General features: G+C 42.0%; 1 protein-coding gene across 3 annotated transcripts; it reads right to left on the bottom strand.

Moving 5' to 3' along the window:
- Nucleotides 1-1,555: 1,555 nt before the first annotated feature.
- On the bottom strand, nucleotides 1,556-4,818 carry LOC123063583 (uncharacterized). Of its 3 annotated transcripts, none has more exons than XM_044487413.1 (10): nucleotides 4,078-4,818; nucleotides 3,778-3,954; nucleotides 2,939-3,046; nucleotides 2,815-2,850; nucleotides 2,623-2,718; nucleotides 2,446-2,535; nucleotides 2,227-2,340; nucleotides 2,090-2,106; nucleotides 1,935-1,985; nucleotides 1,556-1,847 (listed from the first exon to the last, which is right to left on the bottom strand). In XM_044487413.1, the coding sequence occupies exons 1-9, from the start codon at nucleotides 4,675-4,677 to the stop codon at nucleotides 1,970-1,972; spliced, it is 1,254 nt and encodes a 417-aa protein (XP_044343348.1). In that variant the 5' UTR covers nucleotides 4,678-4,818; the 3' UTR covers nucleotides 1,556-1,847; nucleotides 1,935-1,969. The 3 variants fall into 3 exon arrangements, with proteins under 3 accessions (XP_044343348.1, XP_044343346.1, XP_044343347.1); XM_044487411.1 differs by having other exon boundaries at nucleotides 2,090-2,122; nucleotides 4,078-4,816; XM_044487412.1 differs by lacking the exon at nucleotides 2,090-2,106.
- Between the last annotated feature and the right edge of the window lie 8,411 nt (nucleotides 4,819-13,229).

The following is a 13,229-nucleotide window of genomic DNA, read 5'->3' as shown; positions in this document are numbered from 1 at the left end:
TCTAATGGTCATGACCACATTTTGCTGCATCACCAATATACGCTATCACACTCAATCTCGTGAAATCATGACCAGTTTTTTCAGCTCATGAATTTATTTCAAATTCATGAACAATTTTACAAAATTTCGAACATTTTCTAAAATCAAGAACATTTTTTAATTCATGAACATTTTATACTATTTGGAAACATTTTCCAAAAATTGTGAAAAAAATAAAACAATTTTCTTGAATCAGCGAACATTTCTAGAATCGATCAACATTTTTCTGGAAATTTTCTGAACAATATTGAAAATTCGTAAACATTTTTTAATTGAACCAACATTTTCTGAAACGCATGATCATTTTTTGAATAAGTGAACATTTTATGAATGAATAAACTATTTTGTACGTCACAATTTTTTTGAAATTTTAATCTATTCATGGAAAAATTTTGAATTAGCGAAATTTTATTAAATTTCTTTTACAAATTTTAACATTTTAAAAAATCATAAACATTTGTTTTACTTCCAGAAAATTTTATTTCAACATTTCGAACATTTTTTAATAATTAATTTTTTTACAAAATTGGGAACATTTTATGGTTTATTAAAAATTACAAATTCGAAACTTTTTTGAAGTCCCAAATTATTTAAAGTAGAGCAAAAATAAAACGGAAAAAGAAAAATAAGAAACGATATTTCTAAAATAGGCCGTCCGGACATGTACCGGTCCCAACGGGCGCGCTGTGTATCCTCCCAGCGCGCGTAGCGCAGGATAGGAGGTCCCCTCTTCATGGGCCGGCCCATGCAGAGGATTCCTCTGTGCAAGACGTTTTTTTTATAACTTATGGCATATGGCATTGGTGGGGAATGTTTCGCAATTTTGAGGGCAATTTCAAGGACGTACCGCAAGAAACAATAGCCTATTTATTATTATATATATATATATAAGGAAGGAAGGAAGGATAGATTAGGTAGAGCAGGAGATATAACATTATTTGTTAAGATTGAGTGGTGCGTTGCCAGATTAAAAAAAAAGGTGCAGTCGTTGCTGCGCGCGCGAGGGGCAGCTGCGCGGCCACAAGCCACCCTCTTGTGTGGCGGAGCTGCAGTCATCGAGTAACCGGTTCATGGGCAGCGCCCAGGCCGCCAGTCGACGTCACTAAGGCAAGCCATCGTGTAGGCACCTAGGTTATGTAGGTGGTCAATTTTCTCCTACGGTATAACTAAATCCTCAAGTAATTGAATAGAGTGAGGGATTTATCTGCTAACTCGCGATTAAGTGGATTGTGAGGAGTCACACATACCTTTGATCCATGAAGTCCACTACTGATCCAACAGTCCACAGAGGAAATTTCTAGATTTTCACCAGTTACTTTTTCTCTGATGGAAAGTTTTAGACATGAATTTCTACTGCATTTTCAAAACTAAAGACTGTCTTTCCTTAGTATAGACTTTATAAATGTTCGACCTACTGAAAAATACCATTCACTATAAGTTAGAACCTGCCAGCCGGTTGAACATATTTCTGACAAAACAACATGCCATAAATCCATGATTCATAATCATGGCCAGATTGACACAAGATTAGGGACGCACTTTTAGTTGGGTAAAAATATCATCAATTTGCTCCAGGGGCGCCAGAAATAAATCACATGCACAGGCATTTAACCATACATGGAGTAGCTACCTTGGGATCAGGATAGATATTACACTTCTGTTTCTGAAACTGACCCCAAAAGACCACACCACGCACGCCAGCAATAAACACACTAGGCTGGTATCTTGGATATGGGAATCAAACCTATGATTTCTGCAATCTTGAGCTTCTTCCTGGCATAATGCACATACCTCCTTGGCAGATCACACTGAAATTGGAAACAATGAGCTATTACGTACAGAACCTGCAAGGGGAAACAATATTGCCTCCCAATATGTATACAACATATATATACCTTGAAACTAACTTCCTGCGAAATTAACACACGCGCTAGCCACTCTGGAACCTATATATAAACATACACACAAAGGAGAGACATCAGATGTGAGGATATAGTCTACATAATGGATTACAATGTATGCGAGACCACACCAGTGTACGTGTACTTACTTCCTTATTGACGCCCGCTGTGCACCGTCGAAACTAAAAGGAGAGGTGATCAAAGCAATTTGCATCGTGAGAGATAAACTAATTAACCAATGAAACAGCAAATAGAAAGTCTGAACAGAAAAGAAAAAGAACCTTACTTTTTTCTCCAATCCCAACGAGACAGGTTGACTCAGCTCGTGCTCCAAATCACGTTTGCGTAATGGAAACAGGTTCTCCTCATACACATGCTTCATAGCATCTCTCAAAGACATCTAAAAGTTGTCCAACAAAGAAGAAAACAACATCAAGGTTAAAAGGCAATAACAGATCCAACCAATAAAATGACATTGTTATTAGTTATGATGTACAATGCTGACCTGATCAGACCCATTGACCAGCTTCCAAATCTCAAAAAACACAGAGTCAAGATCTTTCACGGACTCGAGATAATTGCTCGTTGTATACTCCTTAATTTAATCAAAAGACCACAATTGTCAAACACAACCATAACCAGAGCTTGCAATCTAAATAAGCAAGGGACAGATGAACCATACCTGGAAACCATAATATGCTAGCCCCAGAGGAATGTTTTCGAACCTAGTAGCAATCCTAACTGCTTGGCGCCAAGCTTTTGCACGCAATTCATGCCACTAAATAGTAGGACAGACAAGTTATTGTGATGCTACTATGCGCATATAGAGACTAGTTGTCATTACATTGTTTTGAGAGGTCGTATAGGTGTGTACCTCCATATAGCCTTTAAGCGCATGTTCTTCAATCCACTGTCAAGACCAAATGGTTGTTAGTCCCAAAAAAAATTTACTGAGCAGAGTTTTAAACTTGAGCAGCCGATAGTTACACCATGCATACCTTAAGATCCTTCACAATCGTTTCCCAGTAGAGCAGATAATCTCTATCAGTTTCAGGGGTGCTATAAAACTCTCGGTATTCATTCCAACTTTCATACTCAACGCCCCCCTGCACCAAGAAAAGAAGGGAAGCAACATATTACTGCTGCCGTGAGAATAACATGCAGCGGACATAAGGGCGTGGAATGATGCTCTTAGGATTGTGTGTGCGGCTATTACTGATTCAAGTAGTTGCACACTTCAAGAAATTTGGAGTACTTGCGCACTCAAAAAAAATCCAAAAAAAAGAAGAAACACACATGGTACTGGAACATGTCAAAAAATATGGGCACTCGAGAAATCAGGCAAAAAAACCTGATTACAAATACAAAAGAAGGGATGGCACGCGTATTTTGGGAGCATGGACCTCTTGGTTTCTTTTTAAAGAAAAAAAAAACAAGCTTGCTCCTTGCAAAAAATGCATCAGTATATGAAACTCTATATGTTTTTAATTGATGAAAAGCCATGCACCAACAACTCTCGGGGAAGAAGGTATTCTTCTTGTACGGTGCACACATTCTGAGATCTTACACGATTTATCAGAATCACGCATATTTTAAACTGTGCTTAATCTCAGAAGGAAGGGACATCCATAGCTTTATTTTTGCATTTCGCCATGCTAAAAAGAATGAAGGAAATGCATTGATATTGGCTCAAGTGTTCATATATATATACTTCCAAAGGACAGATTAAGCAAGTAATTGCTGCCACCCATTCAAAGGTAAAGAGAAGAAGAAATCTAGATGCATTACTGAGCTGAAAGTCTTATATTTGTTTACAGAGGAGTACAAACATACTTACTTCATTACAAGGGACTAGCCGCTGATAGTCGCTCAAGGTCGCGGGTGAAGAGGTGCCCAAGTCAAACCACCAGCCCAAGGCTTCATCTTCATGGTAAAGACGGTGGTTGTCCAAGGGAAGGTCTGGAGGGTACTGGGAGTCGAATGCAGCATCGTCAATAGGCACTCCTTTGAGCAACTACGTACACAGACACAAGGACAGATGAGCAAGGTATATATATGACTGCAGTCTGCAGGTAGATACATTAGATTGACAGGCATGCAGGAGGAGCATTGGATTGAAAATGAGGGAGACACTAACCATGCAAGCTTTGAGGCGGTATCGTGCGTACTTGTGACAGAGCCTGTTCGCCTCCTCTTCATCCAATCTATCCTCGGTGTCAACTTCATGTACTATGTGAGACCTGAGCCGTGCATCGTCTGCCTCGAATTCCTCCTCGGGGATATCATCCATCAGTGAGGAGGACGAATCAACTTCTCCTGAATCTCCATCTCGTCCATGGACATCCTCTGGTCGGCTCAAGAACTTGTGGACTTGGTACTCTACCAGAGCAGCCCGCAGCTCGTCATCATAGAAATAAGGACGAACGAGGGCTTCGAAAGTTTCAGCAGAAGGGAGATCTGGGCCTTCGCCGTCGGCGTAGGCTGGTAGAGGCAGCACGGCGAGGCACGAGGCGAGCATCTCATGGTACCTGGACTCGTACTTGCGAGCCGGCCGGGTGTCCGACGGCTGGGCGAGGGATTCCGGCGCCCGCGCGCCGGAACTCGCGCCGCTGCTGCTGCTGCTCCCATCCGATTGGCCAAGGGATCCAGACAAGGATGCGCCATCTTCACCACGGCGCCGGCGGGAGGATCCTTCGCGAGGAGACCTCCTACGGCGGGGGCGCTTCTTCTGCGGCATCGGCACCAGATCGGCGGTCACACGGGGTGGGATCGTGGTGACGGCGAAGGGAAAGGGGATCGCGATTCGGCGCTAGGGTTTCGTGTTTTTTTAGGGATCGTGTGGAGGAGACTCTGCTGACCGAGCGAGACTGTGCTGCAATTTAGGGGAGGCCATGGAGGAGGCATGGACTATCTTAGCCTTTCCCCAGGCTGGGCCTAAAGAAGAAAGCAGGCCCGTTTCGCTTCCGTTACTCATTCCATTTGGTTTGATTTTTCTTACCGCTCAAAAGAAAATTTGGTTTGATTTTTCATTTTTTGTTGACAAATTCCATTCGTCTTGATTAGAAATCTACCCTACTCCGGCACCTCCACATCGCCGTTGAGGTTTTCTACAAACTCTGGCCACTTCGATCCGCCCTCCCTCTTCCTGCGCGCGCTAGGGCTGCCCTTCCACCCGGTCTAGGTGTTGCGCGGAGAGTAACGGTTTTCCATTCGTCCTGATGGCGGCAGCATCATCATATAATGGTGCGGGTGTCTCCACAGCAGGAAGGACAAAGGGAAATAGTGCTTTTGATCTAGAAGAACCAGCCATGAAAAACATGAAGCTCAAAGAATCAGAGATGGACGACGTGATTTTGGGCGATGTGCAAATCGTGAATCCCACATTCAAATCGGAACCTTGGGGATCATTGCACCAGTTGTGAAGGAGATCAGAACCTTGTGCCAATCTTTTCTCTTTTTTTTTTGAAAATTTACACTTAGATGAGAGTCGCCACCTGTTGTTCTTACGACCCTTCGATACTTCTATTATTGCTGTAAAATGTTCTTTAGGTCAATAAAGTAAAGCATGTTCACCCTAAAAATAATAGACAAATTCCATTTTGTTTGATTCAAGCCGTGTGCGCCGGCTGCGAGATGTAGCACTCGATCGCCTACCTACAAGGCGCGGCGAATGGGCCAGTCCAGTAACGGGCGCTAATCTACGTTTTTCTCTTCGTTTCTTTGTTTGTTTTTCTAAGGTCATCTGTGTTTCTTTATTGGTTTTCTCGAGGGTTTTTGTTTTCCATTTTTTAGATACGTGACTACCTTTTTCCAATGCACGTTCTACATTTGTCGCATACACATGAAATTTCATTTTAAACACATTTCTTAACACATGTTAAACACATTTTATTGAATGATATGAAATTTCATTTTAGCCGTGCAAACTTTTTTTAAATGTTTATACAAATGTCATGAAAATATTTTTGGAACGCATAAACTTTTTAAAAAACAATCATGAACATTTTTTTTGTAAAAACAAAGATAAATAAGATGAATGGGAACAAAGGAAAACCTCACGAAAAACACAGAAGAAGAAAAAATGGGGGAAAACCTACCCAAAAGCTTCCCAAAAGCACGACCAGGTTTTTTTTTAGGATTGCCAACACTTTTATTGATCTGTGTGAATGTTTATGGGAATGCATGTTGGGTCATGAGGATGAATAAGCCACAAATGGCGACCCTGATCAAGCATAGCCGAGTGTTTGGTAAGGTTGTGAGCTTCACAATTTGATGCTCTTCCTTCGAAAATAACTAAATAGCTAACAAAATAACTAGCCCTAGAATTAAATTCTTTGACAATGGCCTCACAGGCTCCTCCTTTACCTTCATTGTTATCATCTACTACGGTCTTGTTATCACATGCAATAATGATCTTTGTCAGCGCGAGGTCTTCTGCTAATGCCAATGCTTCACGACAAGCTAGCATCTCTAGGGTTGCCGGTTCTCTTAGTCCTGGTAGAACGATCGACGAATACCCTAAGTAGCCTCCATCTCTCCCTCTGCACACTGCGGCTGACGCGCCTACTTCCCCATTACGGGAGAGCCCTCCATCCACATGAAATTTACAGTAACCATCTGCTGGTGGTTTCCATGACGAAGACACAACATATGTGCATAAATTGCATCGGGTAGCTGAAGGAACAGGAATAACCTTGATAGTATTTGATAACCCACAAGTATAGGGGATCGCAACAGTTTTTGAGGGTAGAGTATTCAACCCAAATTTATTGATTCGACACAAGGGGGGCCAAAGAATATTCTCAAGTATTAGCAGTTGAGTTGTCAATTCAACCACAACTGGATAACTTAATATCTGCAGCAAAGTATTTAGTAGCAAAGTAGTATGGAAGTAATGGTAACAGTGGCAAAGATAACAGTAGCAGTTTTATAATGATTGTAACAGTGGCAACGGTAAAGTAACTAAGCAAAGATCAATATGTGAGATCGTATGCATTGGATCAATGATGGATAATTATGTCGGATGCGATTCTTCATGCAACAGTTATAACATAGGGTGACACAGAACTAGCTCCAGTTAATCAATGTAATGTAGGCATGTATTCCGAATATAGTCATACGTGCTTATGGAAAAGAACTTGCATGACATCTTTTGTCCTACCCTCCCGTGGCAGCGGGGTCCCATTGGAAACTAATGGATATTAAGGCCTCCTTTTAATAGAGTACCGGACCAAAGCATTAGCACTTAGTGAATACATAAACTCCTCAAACTACGGTCATCACCGGGAGTGGTCCCGATTATTGTCACTTCGGGGTTGCCGGATCATAACACATAGTAGGTGACTATTGACTTGCAAGATAGGATCAAGAACTCACATATATTCATGAAAACATAATAGGTTCAGATCTGAATTCATGGTACTCGAGCCCTAGTGACAAGCATTAAGTATAGCAAAGTCATAACAACATCAATCTCAGAACATAGTGAATACTAGGGATCAAACCCTAACAAAACTAACTCGATTACATGATAAATCTCATCCAACCCATCACCGTCCAGCAAGCCTATGATGGAATTACTCACGCACGGCGGTGAGCATCATGAAATTGGTGATGGGCGATGGTTGATGATGACGACGGCGACGGATTCCCCTCTCTGAGCCCCGAACGGACTCCAGATCAGCCCTCCCGGGAGAGTTTAGGACTTGGTGGCGGCTCCATATCATAAAACACGATGAATCCTTCTCTCCGATTTTTTCTCCCCGAACGTGAATATATGGAGTTGGAGTTGAGGTAGGTGGAGCATCAGGGGGCCCACGAGACAGTGGGCGCGCCCCACCCTCGTGGATAGGGTGTGGTCCCCCTGGTCTTGATTCTTTCGCCGGTATTTTTATATATTCCAAAAATATTCTCCGTGATGTTTCAGGTCATTCCGAGAACTTTTATTTTTGCACAAAAATAACACCATGGCAATTCTGCTGAAAACAGCGTCAGTCCGGGTTAGTTCCATTCAAATCATGCAAGTTAGAGTCCAAAACAAGGGCAAAAGTGTTTGGAAAAGTAGATACGATGGAGACATATCAAGTCCCCCAAGCTTAAACCTTTGCTTGTACTCAAGCAATTTAGTTGACAAACTGAAAGTGATAAAGAAAAACTTTTACAAACTCTGTTTGCTCTTGTTGTTGTAAATATGTAAAGCCAGCTTTCAAGTTTTCAGCGGAGATTATGAACTAACCATATTCACAATAACACTTAGGTCTCATGTTTACTCATATCAATGGCATAATCAACTAGCGAGCAATAATAATAAATCTCGGATGACAACACTTTCTCAAAACAATCATAATATGATATAACAAGATGGTATCTTGCTAGCCCTTTCTGAGACCGCAAAACATAAATGCAGAGCACCTCTGAAGATCAAGGACTGACTAGACATTGTAATTCATGGTAAAAGAGATCCAATCATAGTCATACTCAATATAAATTAATAGTAATGGATGCAAATGACAGCGGTGCTCTCCAACTGGTGCTTTTTAATAAGAGGATGATGGCTCAACATAAAAGTAAATAGATAGGCCCTTCGCAGAGGGAAGAAGGGATTTGTAGAGGTGCCAGAGCTCGATTTTTGAAATAGAGATAAATAATATTTTGAGCGGCATACTTTCATTGTCAACATAACAACCGATGAAAGATCATGGATGTCGCCTAGAGGGGGGGTGAATAGGCGCTTTAAAATAATTACGGTTTAGGCTTGAACAAATGCAGAATAAACCTAACGGTTAATTTGTCAAGCACAAAACCTAAAACAATTAGGCTCACCTATGTGCAACAACAACTTATGCTAAGCAAGATAAACAACTATGTGATAGCAAGATATATAACAAGGAACACTACGGCTATGACAAAGTAAAGTGCATAAGTAAAGGGGCTCGGGTAAGAGATAACCGAGGCACGCGGAGACGATGATGTATCCCGAAGTTCACACCCTTGCGGATGCTAATCTCCGTTTGGAGCGGTGTGGAGGCACAATGCTCCCCAAGAAGCCACTAGGGCCACCGTAATCTCCTCACGCCCTCGCACAATGCAAGATGCCGTGATTCCACTAAGGGACCCTTGAGGGCGGTCACCGAACCCGTACAAATGGCAACCCTTGGGGGCGGTCACCGAACCCGTACACTTTGGCAACCCTTGGGGGCGGTCACCAGTACCCGTCAAAATGCTCGGGGCGATCTCCACAACCTAATTGGAGACCCCGACGCTTGCCCGGAGCTTTACACCACAATGATTGAGCTCCGAACACCACCAACCGTCTAGGGCGCCCAAGCACCCAAGAGGAACAATATCAAGGGTACCAAGCACCCAAGAGTAATAAGCTTCTCAACTTGTAACTTCCACGTATCACCGTGGAGAACTCAAACCGATGCACCAAATGCAATGGCAAGGGCACACGGAGTGCCCAAGTCCTTCTCTCTCAAATCCCACCGAAGCAACTAATGCTAGGGAGGAAAATGAGAGGAAGAACAAGAAGGAGAACACCAAGAACTCCAAGATCTAGATCCAAGGGGTTCCCCTCACATAGAGGAGAAAGTGATTGGTGGAAATGTGGATCTAGATCTCCTCTCTCTTTTCCCTCAAAAACTAGCAAGAATCCATGGAGGGATTGAGAGTTAGCAAGCTCGAAGAAGGTCAGCAATGGGGGAAGAACAAGAGCTCAAAGGATAAGGTTCATTGGATAAGAAGACCCCCTTTTATAGGTGGGGAAAAATCCAACCGTCATGCTCACAGCCCGCACAGAGTGGTACTACCACTCCAAGGAGCGGTACTACCGCTAGGGCGGTAGTACCCCTTTGAAAAAACAACAACGAAGAGGCAAAAGGCCAGTAGAACCGCCGGAGCGGTACTACCGCTCGTCCTCACGGTACTACCGCTAGGGATAGTGGTACTACCGCAAATGGTAGCGGTACTACTGCTTGCGAGCGGTACTAAAAAAATACTTTCGTGCCTACATCCGTTGAGCAAAACACGAGATTTTGGTCCGGAGCGGTACTACCACTCAGGAGCCGCAGTAGTACAGCTCTGGAGCGGTACTACCGCTCAGGAGCCGCGGTAGTACTGCTCCAAGCGGTAGTACCGCTCCCAAGGGCGGTACTAAAAAATTACATCCGCAGCAGCCCCTTTTAAGGACACGAAAACTGACACAACTTCTGCAAACAGACTCCGAATTCGACGAAACCAAGTTTGTTGGAAAGCTAATGACATTTCCTAACACAATCTTGATAGAAATAACAATAAGAAGCACATGATAAAAGTCCCAAGATAAAAAGGTGAGAACCCTTCCTCGAAAGAGACCGGTAAAACCTCCAACACCAAAAACGCAATAGAAGAAGCAAATGAAATCCAGTTTCGATGTACTAGAGCTTGTCGCGAAGATAACCACAAGCTCTAAAACCTCAATAATAGAAGATACAAATAAGAATCAAGAAAGATGATGCAAGGATGCAATGGTTTGAGCTCTCGACGAACGATACGATCAAGCTACTCACTTGAGAGCCCCCCTTGATAGTACGGCTATCGATCCTATAACCCGGTCTCCAACTATCACCATGAGACCGGTAAAATAGAAAACCTATCAAGGGCAAAACTTTGCCTTGCACGAACTCCACTTGAGCTAGATAATGACGATCTTGACTCCCTCAAGTTGGACCACCTTTCGTGATTGCGTTGGCTCGATGAAGGCTAGTTGATGGCTCCCCCATACTCCACTATGGGTGAGTCACTCTTCGGCACACCTTCATAAGTCCATTATCACCAAATGGACGGCAAGCTAAAAGCATGATTTCTTCGTGATGCTTCACTTGAACTTGCACAACAGAACCTTGATTTGATGTCATCCTCCATGGGTTGTATGTGATCATCCTCTTGACGCAAGCCCATGGAAGCAAACCTAACCCCACATAGAACTCTCACAAAGACCATGGGTTAGTACACAAAGCGCAATGGACAATGCTTACCAAACCGTGAGATCACTTGATCCCACTCGGTACATCTTCTAAGCTTTGTGTGATAATCAACTTGAATCACTCTCTGTACTTAGTCTTGATCAACCTTGACTCTTTCCAACTCTCTTCATTTGGATGATGTCTTGAAGGTAAACATGAATGATCACACAATCTTCTTCTTCAAGACATGCTTGCAATAAGCTCAATACTCACATGACCAATCTTTGGATAATTCCTTAATAGCACCTTGGTAAACTCATAAACTCCTTGAAACCAACACATGGACTTCAAGAAATGCCTATGGACAAATCCTTCAAATATAACTCAATGCAATCATTAGTTCATAGAGAATGTCATCGATTACCAAAACCACACATGGGGGCACCGCATGTCCTTTCAATCTCCCCCATTTTGGTACTTGATGACAATCACTTTCAAGAGAGTTTATATAAGGAATTATGCATCACCATGCAATGCAACAAACCAATGATGCATGAGAAGAGATGCAAATGCTTAGGAACAGTACCAAAGCAATGCAAAACACTGAAAACTTCTCCACAAAACTCTCTGAAACTTCTCCCCCATTGGCATCGATTGCCAAAATGGGCGAAAAGCTAAGAAGGCCAATATAAATTGTGGTCCTCCATAAATTGTGTATTTCTCAACAAGAGAGTGGAATGCAATACACATATCCAAAGGTAAATACTTGGAGGAACACAAACTATATTGAGGCCCAAAGATTGCAAAAGAATGATATGCCACAAAGACATAACAAAGAGAGAAACAAGCAATCAAGCAATCAAAAGATACCAATTGAAGCAAGCAATCAACGGATATCAATTGAACCAACTAGTCCGAAGATCCTATGAGCCACATGAATAAGGATATTACGATATGAGTAAAGGAGTGTTCTAAAGAAAATTAGAGGAGCTCCCCATGATTTGTGCACACATAAGAATTTTTGTATTTGGATACAAAGTGCACAAAATAGATTCATAGCTCCCCCAAAATCAATAGAAACTTACAACAAGTGGTGAGCATATAGGAAACAAAGCCTAGTACTTGCAACAAACACATGGTTGAGCAACATGTAAAAGAGGCAACTTAAGAATAGGCTCAACCAACATGATGTGTGTGAGTCATGGCAAAGCACTTGAGAAGACTAAATTAATGATGAGCATTAAGCATCAACATAGTCTTGGATAAATGAGATACACGGTGCATGACATTCCTTCCCACACACACCCACTAGCAAATGGGTTCACAAGCTCACTAAAAATATAACAACAAAGCTTGCGACAACCCATGGTGAAGATAGAAGATGAAAGCCTCATCAAGACGAGGGATACCAATTAACATGGCAAAAGCCTCGTAGAGATAAGCATGAGGAAAATAATCTTCACCACACAAGAGTGCATCAAGATGCAACGAGATAAGACACACACTCAAGACACACACCTTCAAGGAGCCACCAAAGAAATAATACAAGAAAGAAAAAGGTGGACGTGAAAGAAGGGGATATCAATTAGATATGCAAATTCTCTCAAGTGTATAGGATTCTAGGTAGATGAGATCATGATGATATCAATCCACAAAGAAGGATGTACACATGAAATTGTTGCAAAAGGGAAAGAATAAGATAACCACAAGGAAGTCATAAATATACCAATAAGATATTTGCTTGAAGGCATAGCACATGGCTAGATATGGTCTTATTGTATATAAATGAGTTCCAACCACACGAGCATCAAAGACATCACAACTAGCAACAAGAGATCATTGTTGGGATGCTTTGAGAAAGGAAACAAGTATCACATGAAAGAATGAATTGCATGCCATGATACAACCTACACAAGGTTGATGCAAGAAATGTGTGCATGAAGTAGATGATGATACTTGTTACCGAGATACCATTGGAAGGATGTAGTAGATACCAATTGAAGGTGGATAGTAGTTCATTGATCATCCTAGCTTGACTCCAATAAGCACATGGTGACAACACCTCCCTTGTTAGTGAGCCGAGCATCCAATGCATCTCCAATTGTTCCTAGAAGAACAACACAAACTAAACGGTACCCAAACTCATTAGGACCAAAGAGTTAGAAACAATTATATAGGACAAACTCCACATATATATGTGCATATAGAGAAGGAAATGAATTTCATGCACATCTCATCCAATTTGAGACTTGGTGGAGTTTCCCTATATATTGGGTCAAATAAAGAAGGCATGCCATAGAGACTACATGAAGTAAATATGCATGCTCAAGACCTTCAAGAACCGATA

The sequence above is a fragment of the Triticum aestivum genome, chromosome 3A (assembly GCF_018294505.1).
Source record: "Triticum aestivum cultivar Chinese Spring chromosome 3A, IWGSC CS RefSeq v2.1, whole genome shotgun sequence".
Lineage (NCBI taxonomy): Eukaryota > Viridiplantae > Streptophyta > Magnoliopsida > Poales > Poaceae > Triticum > Triticum aestivum.
This window is presented reverse-complemented; position numbering and strand designations above follow the sequence as displayed.

Bases quoted from the DNA above. Each gene is read 5' to 3' on its own strand.
- LOC123063583 (XM_044487411.1), bottom strand. From the start codon at position 4,677: ATGCCGCAGAAGAAGCGCCCCCGCCGTAGGAGGTCTCCTCGCGAAGGA. The intron at 3,955-4,077 runs GTTAGTGTCTCC...CTGTGTACGTAG, and splicing joins ACCGCCTCAAAGCTTGCATG to TTGCTCAAAGGAGTGCCTAT. The intron at 2,341-2,445 runs GTCAGCATTGTA...GACAACTTTTAG, and splicing joins TGGTCAATGGGTCTGATCAG to ATGTCTTTGAGAGATGCTAT.